General features: G+C 38.7%; 1 protein-coding gene across 2 annotated transcripts in view; it reads left to right on the top strand.

Annotated features, from left to right (window-relative positions):
• KYNU (kynureninase) overlaps positions 1-13,489 on the top strand; it is a 57,259-nt gene that overhangs the window by 41,401 nt on the left and 2,369 nt on the right. For both annotated transcript variants that reach the window (XM_071746437.1, XM_071746438.1), the window contains exons 11-12: positions 9,458-9,510; positions 10,974-11,059. In XM_071746437.1, coding sequence (XP_071602538.1) covers positions 9,458-9,510; positions 10,974-11,059 — 139 coding nt within the window. The remainder of the gene's footprint in view (positions 1-9,457; positions 9,511-10,973; positions 11,060-13,489) is intronic.

Genomic DNA, 13,489 nt, shown 5'->3' with positions numbered 1-13,489 from the left:
ATCCCACCCCAGGTCCTTTCCTTGTATGTTCAACAAAGTCAGCCCACAGTCTGCTGTCCTTCTTGCTCCCCTCCACACCTCTTTGAGTCAGGAGCTTAGAGACCTCCATGACATTTATGGTTCCTTCTTGCTCACTTGCTTTAAGCCATCCTTCCTCTCACTTTCCTTTTGTGAAATATTTATTTTCACAGCTGGTTGTTGCTGGTGAGAAGTTCTTGCTGTCACAGCCACTACTCCTCACTTCCCACTGAAGTGGAAATTGTAGGGCAGCTACAGCAAGAGTTTCTGTATGGGACCCAGAAATCAGTGCCCACCCGTGAAGAGCAGTTTCCAGTCAAGGACACTTGTGTCCCTCTCTCATCCCCTTCCTTCTAATTTCTTACTCAGCATGGCTTAAAATCAGGGAGGCCACCACACCAGTGCAACTTTTGTGGGAAACTTGTAGAGCCTTCCTGTCCCATGGCATGAAAAGCAGCCCCTCAGAATTATTTGTTAATCTCTTTAGCTGTCTGCAGTTTATTGAACAAAAATCTAATAATTTCCTAACCTGATCTAGTTTCTCAGCATCCTTCTGTTTTTATTGCCAGTTTTCTGACTTGATGTTCTAGCAACCAATTCAGGCAAGCAAGTGAAGAGATTTGATCAGGGTGTGCTGGTGGTCAGGGCTGCAGGTACAGGTAGTTTGACATAAGGACATTAAGTGTCCTTATTGGGTGGCTTCTCACCTGTTTTTGCAGTGGAGAAGAATTTGGGAGTGGGGGTCCTGAAACCAGTGTTGGATCTTCTGTCAAAGATGTGATGTGCATCCATGTGACCTCAGGTTGGATCTTTGACCTCCTGACAAACCTATTTTAGGGCCCCAAACACTGGTGGTTTATGTGCCACTGAAAATTAGGGCAACTACAGCCCTGTATAGCAAGGTCATTAAGTCACATTTCTCACATGTTTTCTAGTGATGGATGACATTTCAACTTTTTGAGGATGGACTCTTTAAAACAACTGAAAAATGCCCATTTCTGTTCTCCCACAATGATTTCATGTCTTAAACTTAATCTTGTTCCTCCTTGAGTATAACTCAGCATTAGTAAATGCTTTGGACTACAACTACTGGATTCTCTGGCAATTCTGCTGACACTTTGAATTCAATTGGTTCCAGCCACTGACATTAAAAAAAAATATTAAAAATTCTCAGCTAATGTGGATTACTTCTTGTTTCAGGCAAAGAGCAGAGGTGATAACTCTTACACTTTAGCTAATAAGGATTCTAGTATGAGAAAGGTCTTGCATTAATATTGTGATTTCTGTACTCAAAAACAACAAAGACTTAAGGAAGCACAACTTCCTAGATCTTAAAATTTTTATATTATAGTTCAGTAAGATACATGTATTATTTAGAAATCTATCTGGATATCATCCCCTCAAAGAGTCATTGAAGGGACTGAGGAGACTGTGTAGTTCAGTAAATGCATCATAATAATCAAAACCATCCAAGTCTCCTTTAAGTCAGAATTCACATTTAAAAGTACCTCTAGGAGGGACTGTTGCTTTTGCTTCTTGTTTAATTTAATCTATTTGAAACAGCCTAGGAAAAATTACCAAATTCTCAAAGAATGCTGTATGCTCTTTTTTATCACCCTACTATAATTGGAATTATTCAATACTTTATAAAAATCACTGAGAACTTTATTAATATCTCTATGAGTAAATTGGCTCCCTGCTTGATTTTTAATTTCTGGTGTTAGGCAGAATATTTGCTTTCCCCTTACTAAATGTGCTAACATACTGCTGGCATTATTCCCCCTTTTCATATATCTGATATTTGGCGAGTGGAAGTGATATATGAGCACTTTGTGATAATAGTTGTACCTAAGCTGATTTAACAGTTTTTAATTCAACTTCACTAGCTTTAGAGGGGTTGGGTTTTTTTTTTGTTTCTTTTTAGTTTTGATTTTTTTTTTTTTTTTCTTTGTGAGATCTTGTCCTGGGATTTAATTTAGGCTTCAGTTTTGTCTGCTGCTTGGTCATACCTTTCTCTTGCCTGATCACAAGGAAGGAAATTACCATCCCTCATTGCAAGCCTTAGAGGTTTGGCAGAGAGCCCTGCACCACTCCAAGGGGCTCTGATTGGATTCACAGGGTTTCAATCAGAAATTTCTCTTTCTCCTGCTCTGATCACAGCAACTTGGTTCCTGCTACACAGTCTCCTTTTGTTTGGAGCTGGAGGGGTAATGTGGAGGGACACGTTGAAATTGGTGTATTCCCAATTGTGTGGAGTCTAAAAGACTCACAAAGACAAAAATCAATGCAAGAAGAGAGTGTGTGTATCCTCTGTTTTCAAGTACCTGTCAGCTGTAAATCACCTTTCACTTGATTGACCAAACAGCCTAGATTTTCACCCAAGAGTCTCTCTAATTGTGGCAAGAGTTGCATTTAATTCCCCTGCCTTAGAGAACAGCAAAGCTCAGGGAGCTGAGATCTGCCCAGCTACTTTTTGGAAAAGAGATTATTACTCAAATCTAGAGTTTTCTGAATTTCACCCACTGCAGTTGCATGGTAAGTAATGGTCATTGTTTAACTTATGAAAGTGTTTTTCAGGATTTTGGTCTTTGCTGTTAGAATTTACTGCTAGGTAGAAAGTGAATTTTAACAATTTTTCCACCAAGATGACTTAAAATAGAGGAGAGAAATTGTCTCACTTTAGTTGGTACTGAAAATGCAAGTGCCTTAGCAGAAGAAAAATGTCATGTTATTAGCCCCTAATACAACCATATTACTTTGGTCTTTTGACAAAGTAAAGCCTCATTGATATTAAATATGAAGAGTTACTACTTTCAGAGTAAAAAGTTTTCATAAAGAGTTTTGATATTTTTTATTTCTACTGAGTTCTAAGAGACTGATCCATTAATAATGGATGGCATTGCTCTCAAGTCTCATATGCTTAATAATTAGGAAACATTTGTAAGGAGTTGGAGAGGGTAAGGAAAGCCATCAGAGTATGTGCAAGTCCAAGACTACAGAAGTCTGAGGCTAATAATTACCTGGGCTTCAAAAGCTTTTCAAATTCTGACAACAGATCTTACTTAAAATTAGCAACAGGCATTGCATGGAGCAGAATAATGAAAGGAGATCAGTCTTACCATTTGGGATAAAGGATGCCTAAATAGATAGAAAGGAGAAAACAAAAACAAAGCAAAAAGAGGCTTTAAATATAGCTTCTGGCAATCCCAGCAAGGTTTTCTGAAGGAGACAGCTAGAGTTAGGTTTCCAATATTGCTAGATTTTAACAGGGACTAGTTGCTAAGTCCCTTAATCCCCCATGCAAATCCCAGCCCATATATATATATATATATATATATTTATATATAAATATAAATATAAATATAAATATAAATATAAATATATATATATATATATTCCTATGAAGTACAGACCATAACCGACAGCCTCACAGTATATGAAGAATTTCACCTACACATGGGGGTTAAAATTTTTCAGTTCTACAATTCAGTGATCAAACTGGGAGTTGCTTTTCACTTATTCTTTGCTTTGAGTAAAAAGACCCCACATCGCTACACCATATATTATTTAAAATATTTTTCTGCTTCCCACGAGCTGTCAGCAGGGGAGCCCTGGGGCAGAGCAGGACTTTGCATTGGTGCCCTGTAAGGAGAGGATGGAGTTTCAGTGTAATAACATTGTCCATCCCCAGTTTTGTTTCAGCACATCTGCAAAACAGTGTGGAATTAAGTAATAGAAACTGGGTTTTTTTTTATTATTTTTTTTTCTTAATATAAGTGCCAGCTAGGTTACAAAATATTAAATTCTGAAGTCACCAACAACCTGACATTGGAAACAACTTTTGAACCTCAGAGGGTAATTTGACTGATGGAAGGAAAAAATCCTAGTGGCACCAGCCACTGCCTTCAAATTCCCTTTCCCTATTTGCATTTCAAAAAATCAAGTACAAGATAATCCAAGGAAAACTTTTTCTCTATTTTCACATGGTCCTCAGCACTAAATATGTGAAACATTCTAACCAATATATTCTTGCCACTCACCAGAGAGCTGAGGCAGTACTGAACAGCATTTGCAGAGGCAAGGGCTTGAGGCATGGAAAGACTGAGTGACTCATCCAGGATCAGACAAGTTGGTGATGGCAAAGAAAATTGAAATTTAAGCTCCTCTAGTCAACGAGCCAAAAATTTTGCCATTTGAAGCCATGAGCAGTTTTTTTTCTGCTTTCTTTGGGGAGGGTGGCTGAGGTAATTCTTGCTCTTTGTTCTGAATCTGGCATTGAAGACGCACAATAATGCTCATCTGGTTGCAGTAAAAATTGATGCAATAAAAAATGAAATCAAAACATATAACAAAAGACAATTAGAAAACTGCAATGAAATTGATGCAGAGTAGAATGCAAAGATTGTGTGTGCCCCAGGTGTTAAGCCTGGGGATCAGGTCTGTGCTCAGAGTTTGGGGAGAGTTGTTGGTAAATCCAGGTCAGAGAAAGGTGGCTTAGATGGGCTGAAACAACTGTTAATATGAGTTTGGCTTCTGGGATTGCCTTTTTTTCTGAATGTAACAGCATTAGGAGATGTTCCTGCTCAGGGTCTGAGTCCTGGTTGCTTTTTCCATCTGTCTTGTGTTAGGTACAGTCCAGGGTACTGGAGGAATGTTCTTCAAGGTCTGGAACTTTCAGTTGAGCTGCAGATTCACGTATGGTTTTATGGTGTGTTAAGGAATAATTTTTGGTCTTTAGAAGCTGGATGCACCATTAAGTTTTTTATCTTGCTATTTGAGATGTAAAAGCTGGGCAGAGCTGGGATCTGGCTGTGGCAGCAGTGGTGAGGTTCATTCCCACCACATTCTCCTAGGCAGCAGGATTATGGTCACTCACAGGGAAATCACTGGGGCTGAGGTGAGATGGAGTTTTGTCTGAGCTTCAGGCTGGGCCCAGTATCCAGACTTTCTGTGTTCTCCTAAAGTCTAATTTTTAAGACCTGATGGGTGGTTTGTTTAACACATTTTCTTCTAACTGGAGACGCAGTTAACCTCTGTTCTGAGCCTCTGTCAAACTCTTGGTCATCTGCTATAGGTCTTAAAGTTGCTGTGAGACTTAAGCACAGGCCATGGATGTGTTAGGGATGTGCTCCATTTAATTCCATTTCATTCCTTTTCCTGCACGAGGTTGCCTTTGCAGGCACCACACAACATCTGCTGGAGTTCTGTGTAATAAACTTGGGGAACAGGGAGATGTCTCATTAACTCCTCAGAACTGATTCTTACTCATAGCTAAAACAGGAGCATAAAAACTCAAATGAATCTTTGCCAACACCTGGAAGATTTTTTGCAAGAATAAAGCAATGTGTGAACGAAGAGCTGAGTAACATCAGCTGCTTTGTGGACACATTCTGTCCCAAAACTGCCTGCATCTGATTTAGCTTCCTCCATGGTTTCATAACTATAGAGTGCTTTGCTGATATATGCTCCTGATAGAGAAATAATCTAAGTAATGAATATGAAATGTCTCGATAGCTTTCTGACCTGATAAAAGAGGGGACACAAACTGTCCCATGCCCAGTGAAGTGGGCAAATGGGATATAACATACTCTTAATCTCACACTGCATTCCTGTTGTAGCTTTTCAACATTCTTCCTCACCGATGTGAGATGATTTCTCACACAATGCAGTGACAGGATACTTCCAGCCCATTGCCCTGGATTGCTAAAGTTGAGTCACATTAACAATATTTCCCTGCTTTCTCTATCACTGCTCAGTGTGTCTTCTTTTTTTTTTTTTTTTTTTTTTTCCTTGCTAAGCAGGGAAATAAGACCCATGTTGCTTCAGGCTGTAAATTATAAATGAGTCGCATGATCATCTGTAACTTCGAAGCAAAGGTCAAAGCAATTTTTTTTTTTTGGTCTTTTTTTCTGTGTTCTTTAACTGGATCTTCTTTGATGTTTACACTGCACATACATCATGATCATTATATCCTTCACTCCTGCATCATTAATGCAACTACAAACGGTACAGTTCAAGTTGGGAACAACCAGCACTTCAGTCTAATGCAGATAGATGTGAAGGAGGAAAATGAGCTAAATAAAAATACTTATTGAAGGGATCATTCCCTGGTGTAAATGCACTTAAAGAGAGTTTCACTAAATGAGGGGATGCCACTATTTTCTGGAGTAATTTTCAAGCCCAGAAAATCTTTGCGCATTGATTTGTAAATGAAAGAACATTCTGGTGTAAAACTAAGGAATCTGAAAACCTTTCAGGAATATTGCATTATATACCCACTTGTTCCATGAAACTGGCCTAGTAAGAGTTTGCTTCAACTGCAGAATTCCCTGGGAGAGTCTCAGTGCTGACAAACCTAAGGACAGGGGTACAGTTTGAGGGATAAAATAGGATAATGTGTTATCTATTCTAAAATTTATTATAGGTGTGGGCTTGTTGAGAACGTGAACCCCTCACAGAAAAAGCCACCGTTGATCTGACACTAATTTACTCTTCTTTAATGTTCATTTTGGTGCTGGATGGAGAGGCATTACCTGTAGGTGGCCATGGGTGCTTGGGATTGGCAGCTGGATGCCACCTGGGCACAGGCCATGAGTTGGCTGTCACTGGGACGAGCATTTTAATTAGTGCTGTTTTAAGACAAGTGCTCGGTTTGGGTCCATTTACATGTAGAAAGACCTGTAATGCCTTTTTCTCCAAGGCTCCTAGAGGAGGGTTTGTGAAATCAGATCTCCTTTTCCCCAGACACACTGATTTTTTCACACCTCCTAAAATGTTTTTTTATCTGGACTGAAAAGGATGCTAATCTCATGTCCAGTTACCAACAAGTTTAAGGTGCTTTTAAACACAAAGGCTTTCCAGGCAACTTCCACATTATGCATTTTGTAAAGGTTATGATTTGGAATTCAGAATCAATTTAGATCTTGGTGCCTTTGTTTTTTGAAGCAGGAATAGTCAAAATGGAGGCTGCATTTCAAAAATCCTCATTGTGCATGCAGAATAACAACCCTTTAATAAGGCATTTTACTGCAGTATTTTAATGTGCAGTTTTATTGCCTATTATTTTTAGAGAGCATTTATAAAGCCTTATGGCTGGGGTTTAACACCTTCACTATTTCCCATCACAACAGGTTGAAATTTGGCATAGCAGTGGCAACCTTCATTTCAGAAATTTCACAGAAAATTGTAAACAGCAAATCGCTAATTTGTAAAGATTTTGTGAGTTTCCACACTTTGAAGCCTGTCAACTTAAATGTCAAATAATATGACATCCATATGGACCATTAGATCAATGGGAGTGCAAGGACCAGAGCTGCCTCAAAGTGCACATCCCGTAGTGACACCTCTGAAGTTCTAGAACAGCCAAAGAGAGAAAAAGAAAAAGCAAATTGTCAAAGTTATGGTGGGAAAGGGTGAGATAGCTAAAGCTGGCTTTAAAAAAAAAATCCTTCATTCTGTCATTTTTGGAAAAGTTTTGAAATTTCTTTTTCAAAGTTGCAGACGTGGAGCTGCAGCAGAGCTCTGGTTTTAAGCCAGCTTTAGAGTTATCAAGTTTTAAACATTCCAAAATGCAACCAGAGTGCTTTTCATTAGGTTCTATGTGGGTAATACTCTGGCTATGTTTATTTTGTCTTTGACTTTAGGATGTGGCCCAAATAGGACATAGTTTTGTTTGCTCCTTGCTACAGGGTAATAGTCCAAATGTTACATTTCCCATTTTTTTTTTCTGTTTAAAACTTATGAAATTCATAAACTGTTGTGTGCCAGTGACATTAATAGTATGTTGTAGTAACAAAATACTCAGGGTTTACAGTGAAGCATTCTATATATATTATAAGGTTCATATTGAATAGCTGCAATACATTTTATGAATCAAAGCATCAGTAACTGAGTCACTTGGGCAGAAGATGCATTTTACTTTATTTGGGATGTATTCATTTTGGCAATGCAATATCTCATTTGAAATGAATGTATATTGCACTATTGATTTTCATGGGTCTTGGAATAATAAAAACATCAAGCAGCAATAAAGTTTTTTTCTATATACACTATGTTTGGATGCAGCTTAGAGCCTTTCATAGAAGTAAACATAAAACCTATGCTGTTGTACAGGAATATGAAGTACCTTATTTTACACCATGGTGTAATGGTACTCATATAACAAGTCTTTAACTCAAATGTGGTCTTAATTCTGCAGATCTAAGCTCCTTTTAAGCATACTGCAAAGAAATGCTTCTGCTTTAGAGAAGGGCAATGATTTTTTTTTTTTCCTTTTTTTTTTTTTTTTTTTTTTTTTTTTTTTTTTTTTTTTAACTTCTAGGAAGGCAGATATATCATGAGTTTTACTCAGAGCTTTTTTCTTGCTATTACACATTTTCAATACTTCCCAGGCTTCCCTACTAAAAACTCTGGTACCAAGCACACAAACTGAGCAAAGCCTTGGAAAAAGTGGTGTCCAACATGTTCAGTCTTGGAACCCACAGGGTCCTTCCTGACTTCTAAGGTGTTGATTAATATTTTAATAATATTGATACATAGGAAATTTAATGTACTTAAATTATGTTATTAGTTACTCTTATTAGTCACCGATATTGCAATCTATGAAGTTAGGAAGCATGGAACCTAAGGGAAGTGGGAAGACACTCCTTGATTTTGTAAGGTTGGCTGCTGCTCTGTAGAATTATTTATATTGTATATGGTATATATTTTTTACCCTTGAGTATATTTTTTCATCAAATATCAAATGTTAATCATGTAATATCATCCAATTTAAAAGCTTGGATAAATAATTTTCAGAGTAATTGATTTTTTTTTTTTCTTCTGGAGATTATCTAAAAAAATCTGATTTTTGGATTAAACTGTTTTCTTCTTTTGGTTTTTACTTTAAAGAAAGATTTTATCATAATAAAATCAGTTCAAAAAGTTTACTGAGAATTAACACTGCTTCCCCAGAGTAAGGAAAAGGCAATGCCTGCACAATCTTTCTGTGGTCCTGTTATCTTTCTGCCCATAACCGACTCCTTTGCTTAGTGAAACTGTCAGATTTTATAACACAGTTTCTCTTTCAGTACTCATTAAATTAAGTTTAAGGTTGATTTTAATCTCTTCAAAGAAAACAGTGAAAATATTTCTGTTCTATTTCGCTTTTAATGAAATGAAATCAGACAAAATGGATATTGTTAGAAATCAATAGCTAATTGAAAGATGTGGCACATTTTGTCATTAACAGTTAAAATGAAATACCCAAATAGAGATATTAAGTTTTTAGTGATAGCTATTTATATAATTTATTGCATTTTTATATCACTGTTAGAAATACACTCTATTATTAGAAATGTACATATTTCTTAATCTAATTTATATATTTCTTTACTCTCCCCTAAATTAAAATATTTAATGCCAAGATTGCTATTAATTTATTTTCTTTACGAAATCTTAGGCTAATTGGCTGGTGGGGTCACGACTTCAAAACACGATTCCTGATGGAAAACAGTATGTACTTTTACACTTCCAGTTTTACCTCATTTGATGTCTTTGTCTAAAATCAGCTTCACTTTTCATAGTAATTTGAGTAGAAGGGATAGAACTTTGCATTTCCTCACTTATGCTAAAGGTATTAAGTTAAACCTGTCCAAAATGCAATGGAGTGAATGAAATAAATATGGGAATTCATCTCTGGGCATATGGGTCTGACTGTCTGCTTCTAGATATTTTGCTGAAATGCCTTCAAAATGCAGCTGTAGAATATGGATGAAGGTTTTGAAGTAACTCCGTGAATTAATCAGTGAATAAGTCTCTGAGGAGCGAGGATCTGCTATGATTCACTTGGGTAATACCTTCCTTTAGGATTAGTTCCAGTGGTATTAGTGAGAAATTACATAAATAAAGGTAAGGTAACCTGACATAAGTCATGAAATACCACTAATGTTTCAGCTTCTCCAAATCCCTTGCACTAGGATGGGCTATAAGAAAAAAGCAAACCTGCTCTGAAGAAGTAAACATATATTGTCCTAATAGGGAAGGAGGACTCTTTTCCAGATCTCCTGGCCAGCCTGTTCGGCTTCATTTTAGTGTGGCAGAGAGAATATAATGAGGAATGAGGAGGAGAAAAGGAGCTTTTTCGCTCAAGGGGTTGTTTTGGTTTTAATATATTTTTAATTTTCTGCAGCAACGCCTATCGATGTGACTTTGGCTGGAGAACACCTCCCTAATAGCCTCAGTCTGCTCTTTGTTTTCTGACCAAGTGCAAGAGTGTGGCACTATGGAAAGCCAGCAGGAGACACAAATTACCTTGAAATACTGTTTGAAGAAGGAAAATATTGTTTGTTCATTTCCACGGGCGGTTTATAGGGTAGAAGTTGGGCAATGATCATTAGAAAATTAGCCAGTGCGTGAAGAGCATTTCCTCTTGCTCTGGTGCTGGAGCATGAAATATAAACGGTGACACGGAACCTACAGGCTGGCTATACAGACTTATTAAACAGATCTTGTGAAATTTCACAGCCCTAAAGTCAAGGCAACTTCTCTGCCTGGCCTGCAGCTACAGCTGTGGCCACGGCCTCCCACGTGTCTCATCACTTTAATAAAGTTGAGGAACATGATTCCCTGCTTCCTGGCAGCACGGCAGGAGAGTGGCTCTGCTGACTTGGAATTTCTGTGGCTTGTGCCAGTGTGAAAAGACATTCAAGTGTAAAGGTGGTTTTAGCACACACCATTTAAACAAATTAATTGCAGTCTCTAGTTCCCCTGAAGCTGCTGATGAAGTCGTCCGCGGGATAAAATTGGGCATCTCTCTACATTGAAAGTGTTGGCTGTGAAGAGATTACTATTCCCTTTTAATGGCTGGTTCCTGCATTAGGGAAATATTTTATGGCGTGAGGACAGGCTTCAAGATAAGGTCCAATTCATTAAAAGGAAGAAATCAAAAACACTAATATGACTTATTCATTTTCCAGAATTGCAGCTAAGTGAAGGAATTAATGGATTTCGGTTATCGAATCCTCCAATTTTACTGGTCTGTGCTCTGCAAGCTAGTTTAGAGGTAAGTAATTGCTTTACTTTGAGACAGAATTTAAGAGTATAAAATACTAAATGAATGTTATGCAGATTATGGCTGCCTCCCTTTAAAAAAAATAAATTGCAGAATAGCTAAAAGCGAAGAAAGGGGGGGAGAATGAAAAACAAACAAAGTAACCCACACCCATGAGAGACCAAAGCCTTTAATAAATATGCTCATCCCTTCAATATTCTCACAAACTTTGCTGAGGTTTGCACTTCCTGCTGGCACTGTGCTTGTCCTGGTTCTTAGGAGCTCCATGCAAGGGGTGGCTTTTCCCATTGAGACATTCAGGGTCTGCCTCATGGAAAGGATGCTGCTGCAGATCTTCCTAGGAAGGAATCGTGTAACTCAAAAAAATTGTATCCAGAGTGGCTTATATTTCCCTGGGCAAAACAGACTTGGCTCCTTTAGGAAGGACAATGGATGTGGCCACTTGGTGTCCTGGAGTCTACATTGAAGTAGTGGCTCAAGGAACCTGTCATTTGCTGTAGTTCAGACAAGCAAAACAGTAACAAACAGAAGAGACAGAAGCTCTCTGTGAATGTTTCCTAAAAGGGGAATCAATGAGTGTGGAGTAGGTCCAGAATGGGTTTTGCTTCATGTCTTCCTTAGTTTTTTTTGGTGGCCAAAGTAGCAAAGCTCCATCTCGGCCCTCTCTATACGAATCCCTGAGATTGCTGCTGTGGGAGGGGTATTTGTTCTATCCCAAATTAATCCTTTCCTGGCCAGGCAGGGGTAACCCATGTGCTGAAAGCTCTCTGGTCCACCTTAGGGAGGACAATTCAGGCCTATCTGAAGGCATGTGGCTGCCCTCTAAACACCACGTGTTTCATATTGAGCAGTAGCAACATTTCTCAGTTGGATGGCTCATTCCTGAAATGCAGAACCCTAACTCTTGCTGGCTGAATGGGATGGGTCTACATAGATTTCCCTGCTATATGCTACATATGCTACAACATTACATTTTTTCCTAAGCTGCTTTTCAAGCCAGCCTTGGTTAACAAGGTTTTGCCATCAGCATAAATGGGAGACTTTTATTTCTGCTAGCGTTCAGTTAATGCCAGTGTAAAGGCAAAGCTGATGCTGGAACAAAGAGCAATGTCCATACGCTGTATGTCCCTCTTCTTTATTTACTGAAAAAACAGTATCTTAAGCAAACAAATTAAGAAAATTGCCAGTTGTACTCTCTCCAGCTTCCATGCAATGCTGAAGGACTGCAAAGGGCACAGCAATGCTTCTTGTTCTGCCTGACAATTTATTTAGTGAGTCCTTAAACATCCAATATATTTTTTTAAACTTTATGTGACCTTGGAGATAAGCTGAAAGCTATTCTGCTATGACCCAGATTGTCAGTGCTTCAGTTTGTGTGGGTTGCTGTCATTTAGCCCACTGCAGGGAGCCTGGAACAATGAGGGCTGAGCAGTTTCCATCGCCTCCCCTTTCCGTGCCTGCATTACCTTTTGGCACAGCCAGGATTTCCCAGTGCTAATTGCTCTAATACAGTGGGAAACAAAATAGTTTTCATGTCTGGCAAGAGATGGCTTGTGAAATTGCATGCCACCTTCACTGGGACACATTAAGCAGAAGGCAGTGTTTCCAATGGAAACAATGAAAACTGCAAGTGTTAATGCATGTTATTCCTCAATAATGCTTAAAGTGACTGTTATGGTGGTGGCTGCTCCCTTTTATGGAAAAAAGGGGAGCGCTCGACAGCCACATTTAAAAGATCTTTTCCCACAATTTCACCCAGGAGACCAAATATTCTTTACACATAGCCTGAGCAAACAGATTTTTGCATGCAGCCTAAGGAGATCTATCCCTCATACTGCTGCACAGCCCAGCAGAACAGGAGGCAGGGCTCCATTTTCCCCTCCAGTAATGTGCTCAATAGCCCTGGGTACCCTCTGCTTGCCTCTGTAGGGAGGGAAGCACCTCTGGATTTTTGTGGACCTCTACAAGTACTGACTGCTAGTGGCTCTGGTCCCTGTCAGGTTAATTTTTATGACTGCACTGTCTCTGTGCTGGCTGTCTTGCAGCAGCCAGATTCTGTTTTGCAGAAAGAACACAAGATGCTTTTGGTTTTCTGCAGCATCTACTGGTTGTGAGAGCAGCATGGACTATTCTACAAGAGTAATTTTCAGATGCTGCTGGAAACCCAACATTGTTTGTTGTCCACATGGCAAGGTAGCCCATGCCATCACATTTGCATGTTTCATGAGTTTTTGCAGCTCATCCTTCCTTGTAGCTGTGTAAAAGCATAGAGCTCTTAAACCTGAATCAAGTAAATATTTTTTCTTTTGAAGTAGCAGAGGCAGAGCCTGCAAACCTTCCTGCCCAGGACTTAGAGCATTCAAGTAAAAATGTTAGTACAAGCTTCATGTTTTCAGAGGCAAGAATTTTAGATCAGTTGTG

This window comes from Heliangelus exortis, chromosome 6 (assembly GCF_036169615.1).
Source record: "Heliangelus exortis chromosome 6, bHelExo1.hap1, whole genome shotgun sequence".
Lineage (NCBI taxonomy): Eukaryota > Metazoa > Chordata > Aves > Apodiformes > Trochilidae > Heliangelus > Heliangelus exortis.
Note: the sequence above shows the minus strand (reverse complement) of the source record. Positions and strands in the feature narration are given on the sequence as shown.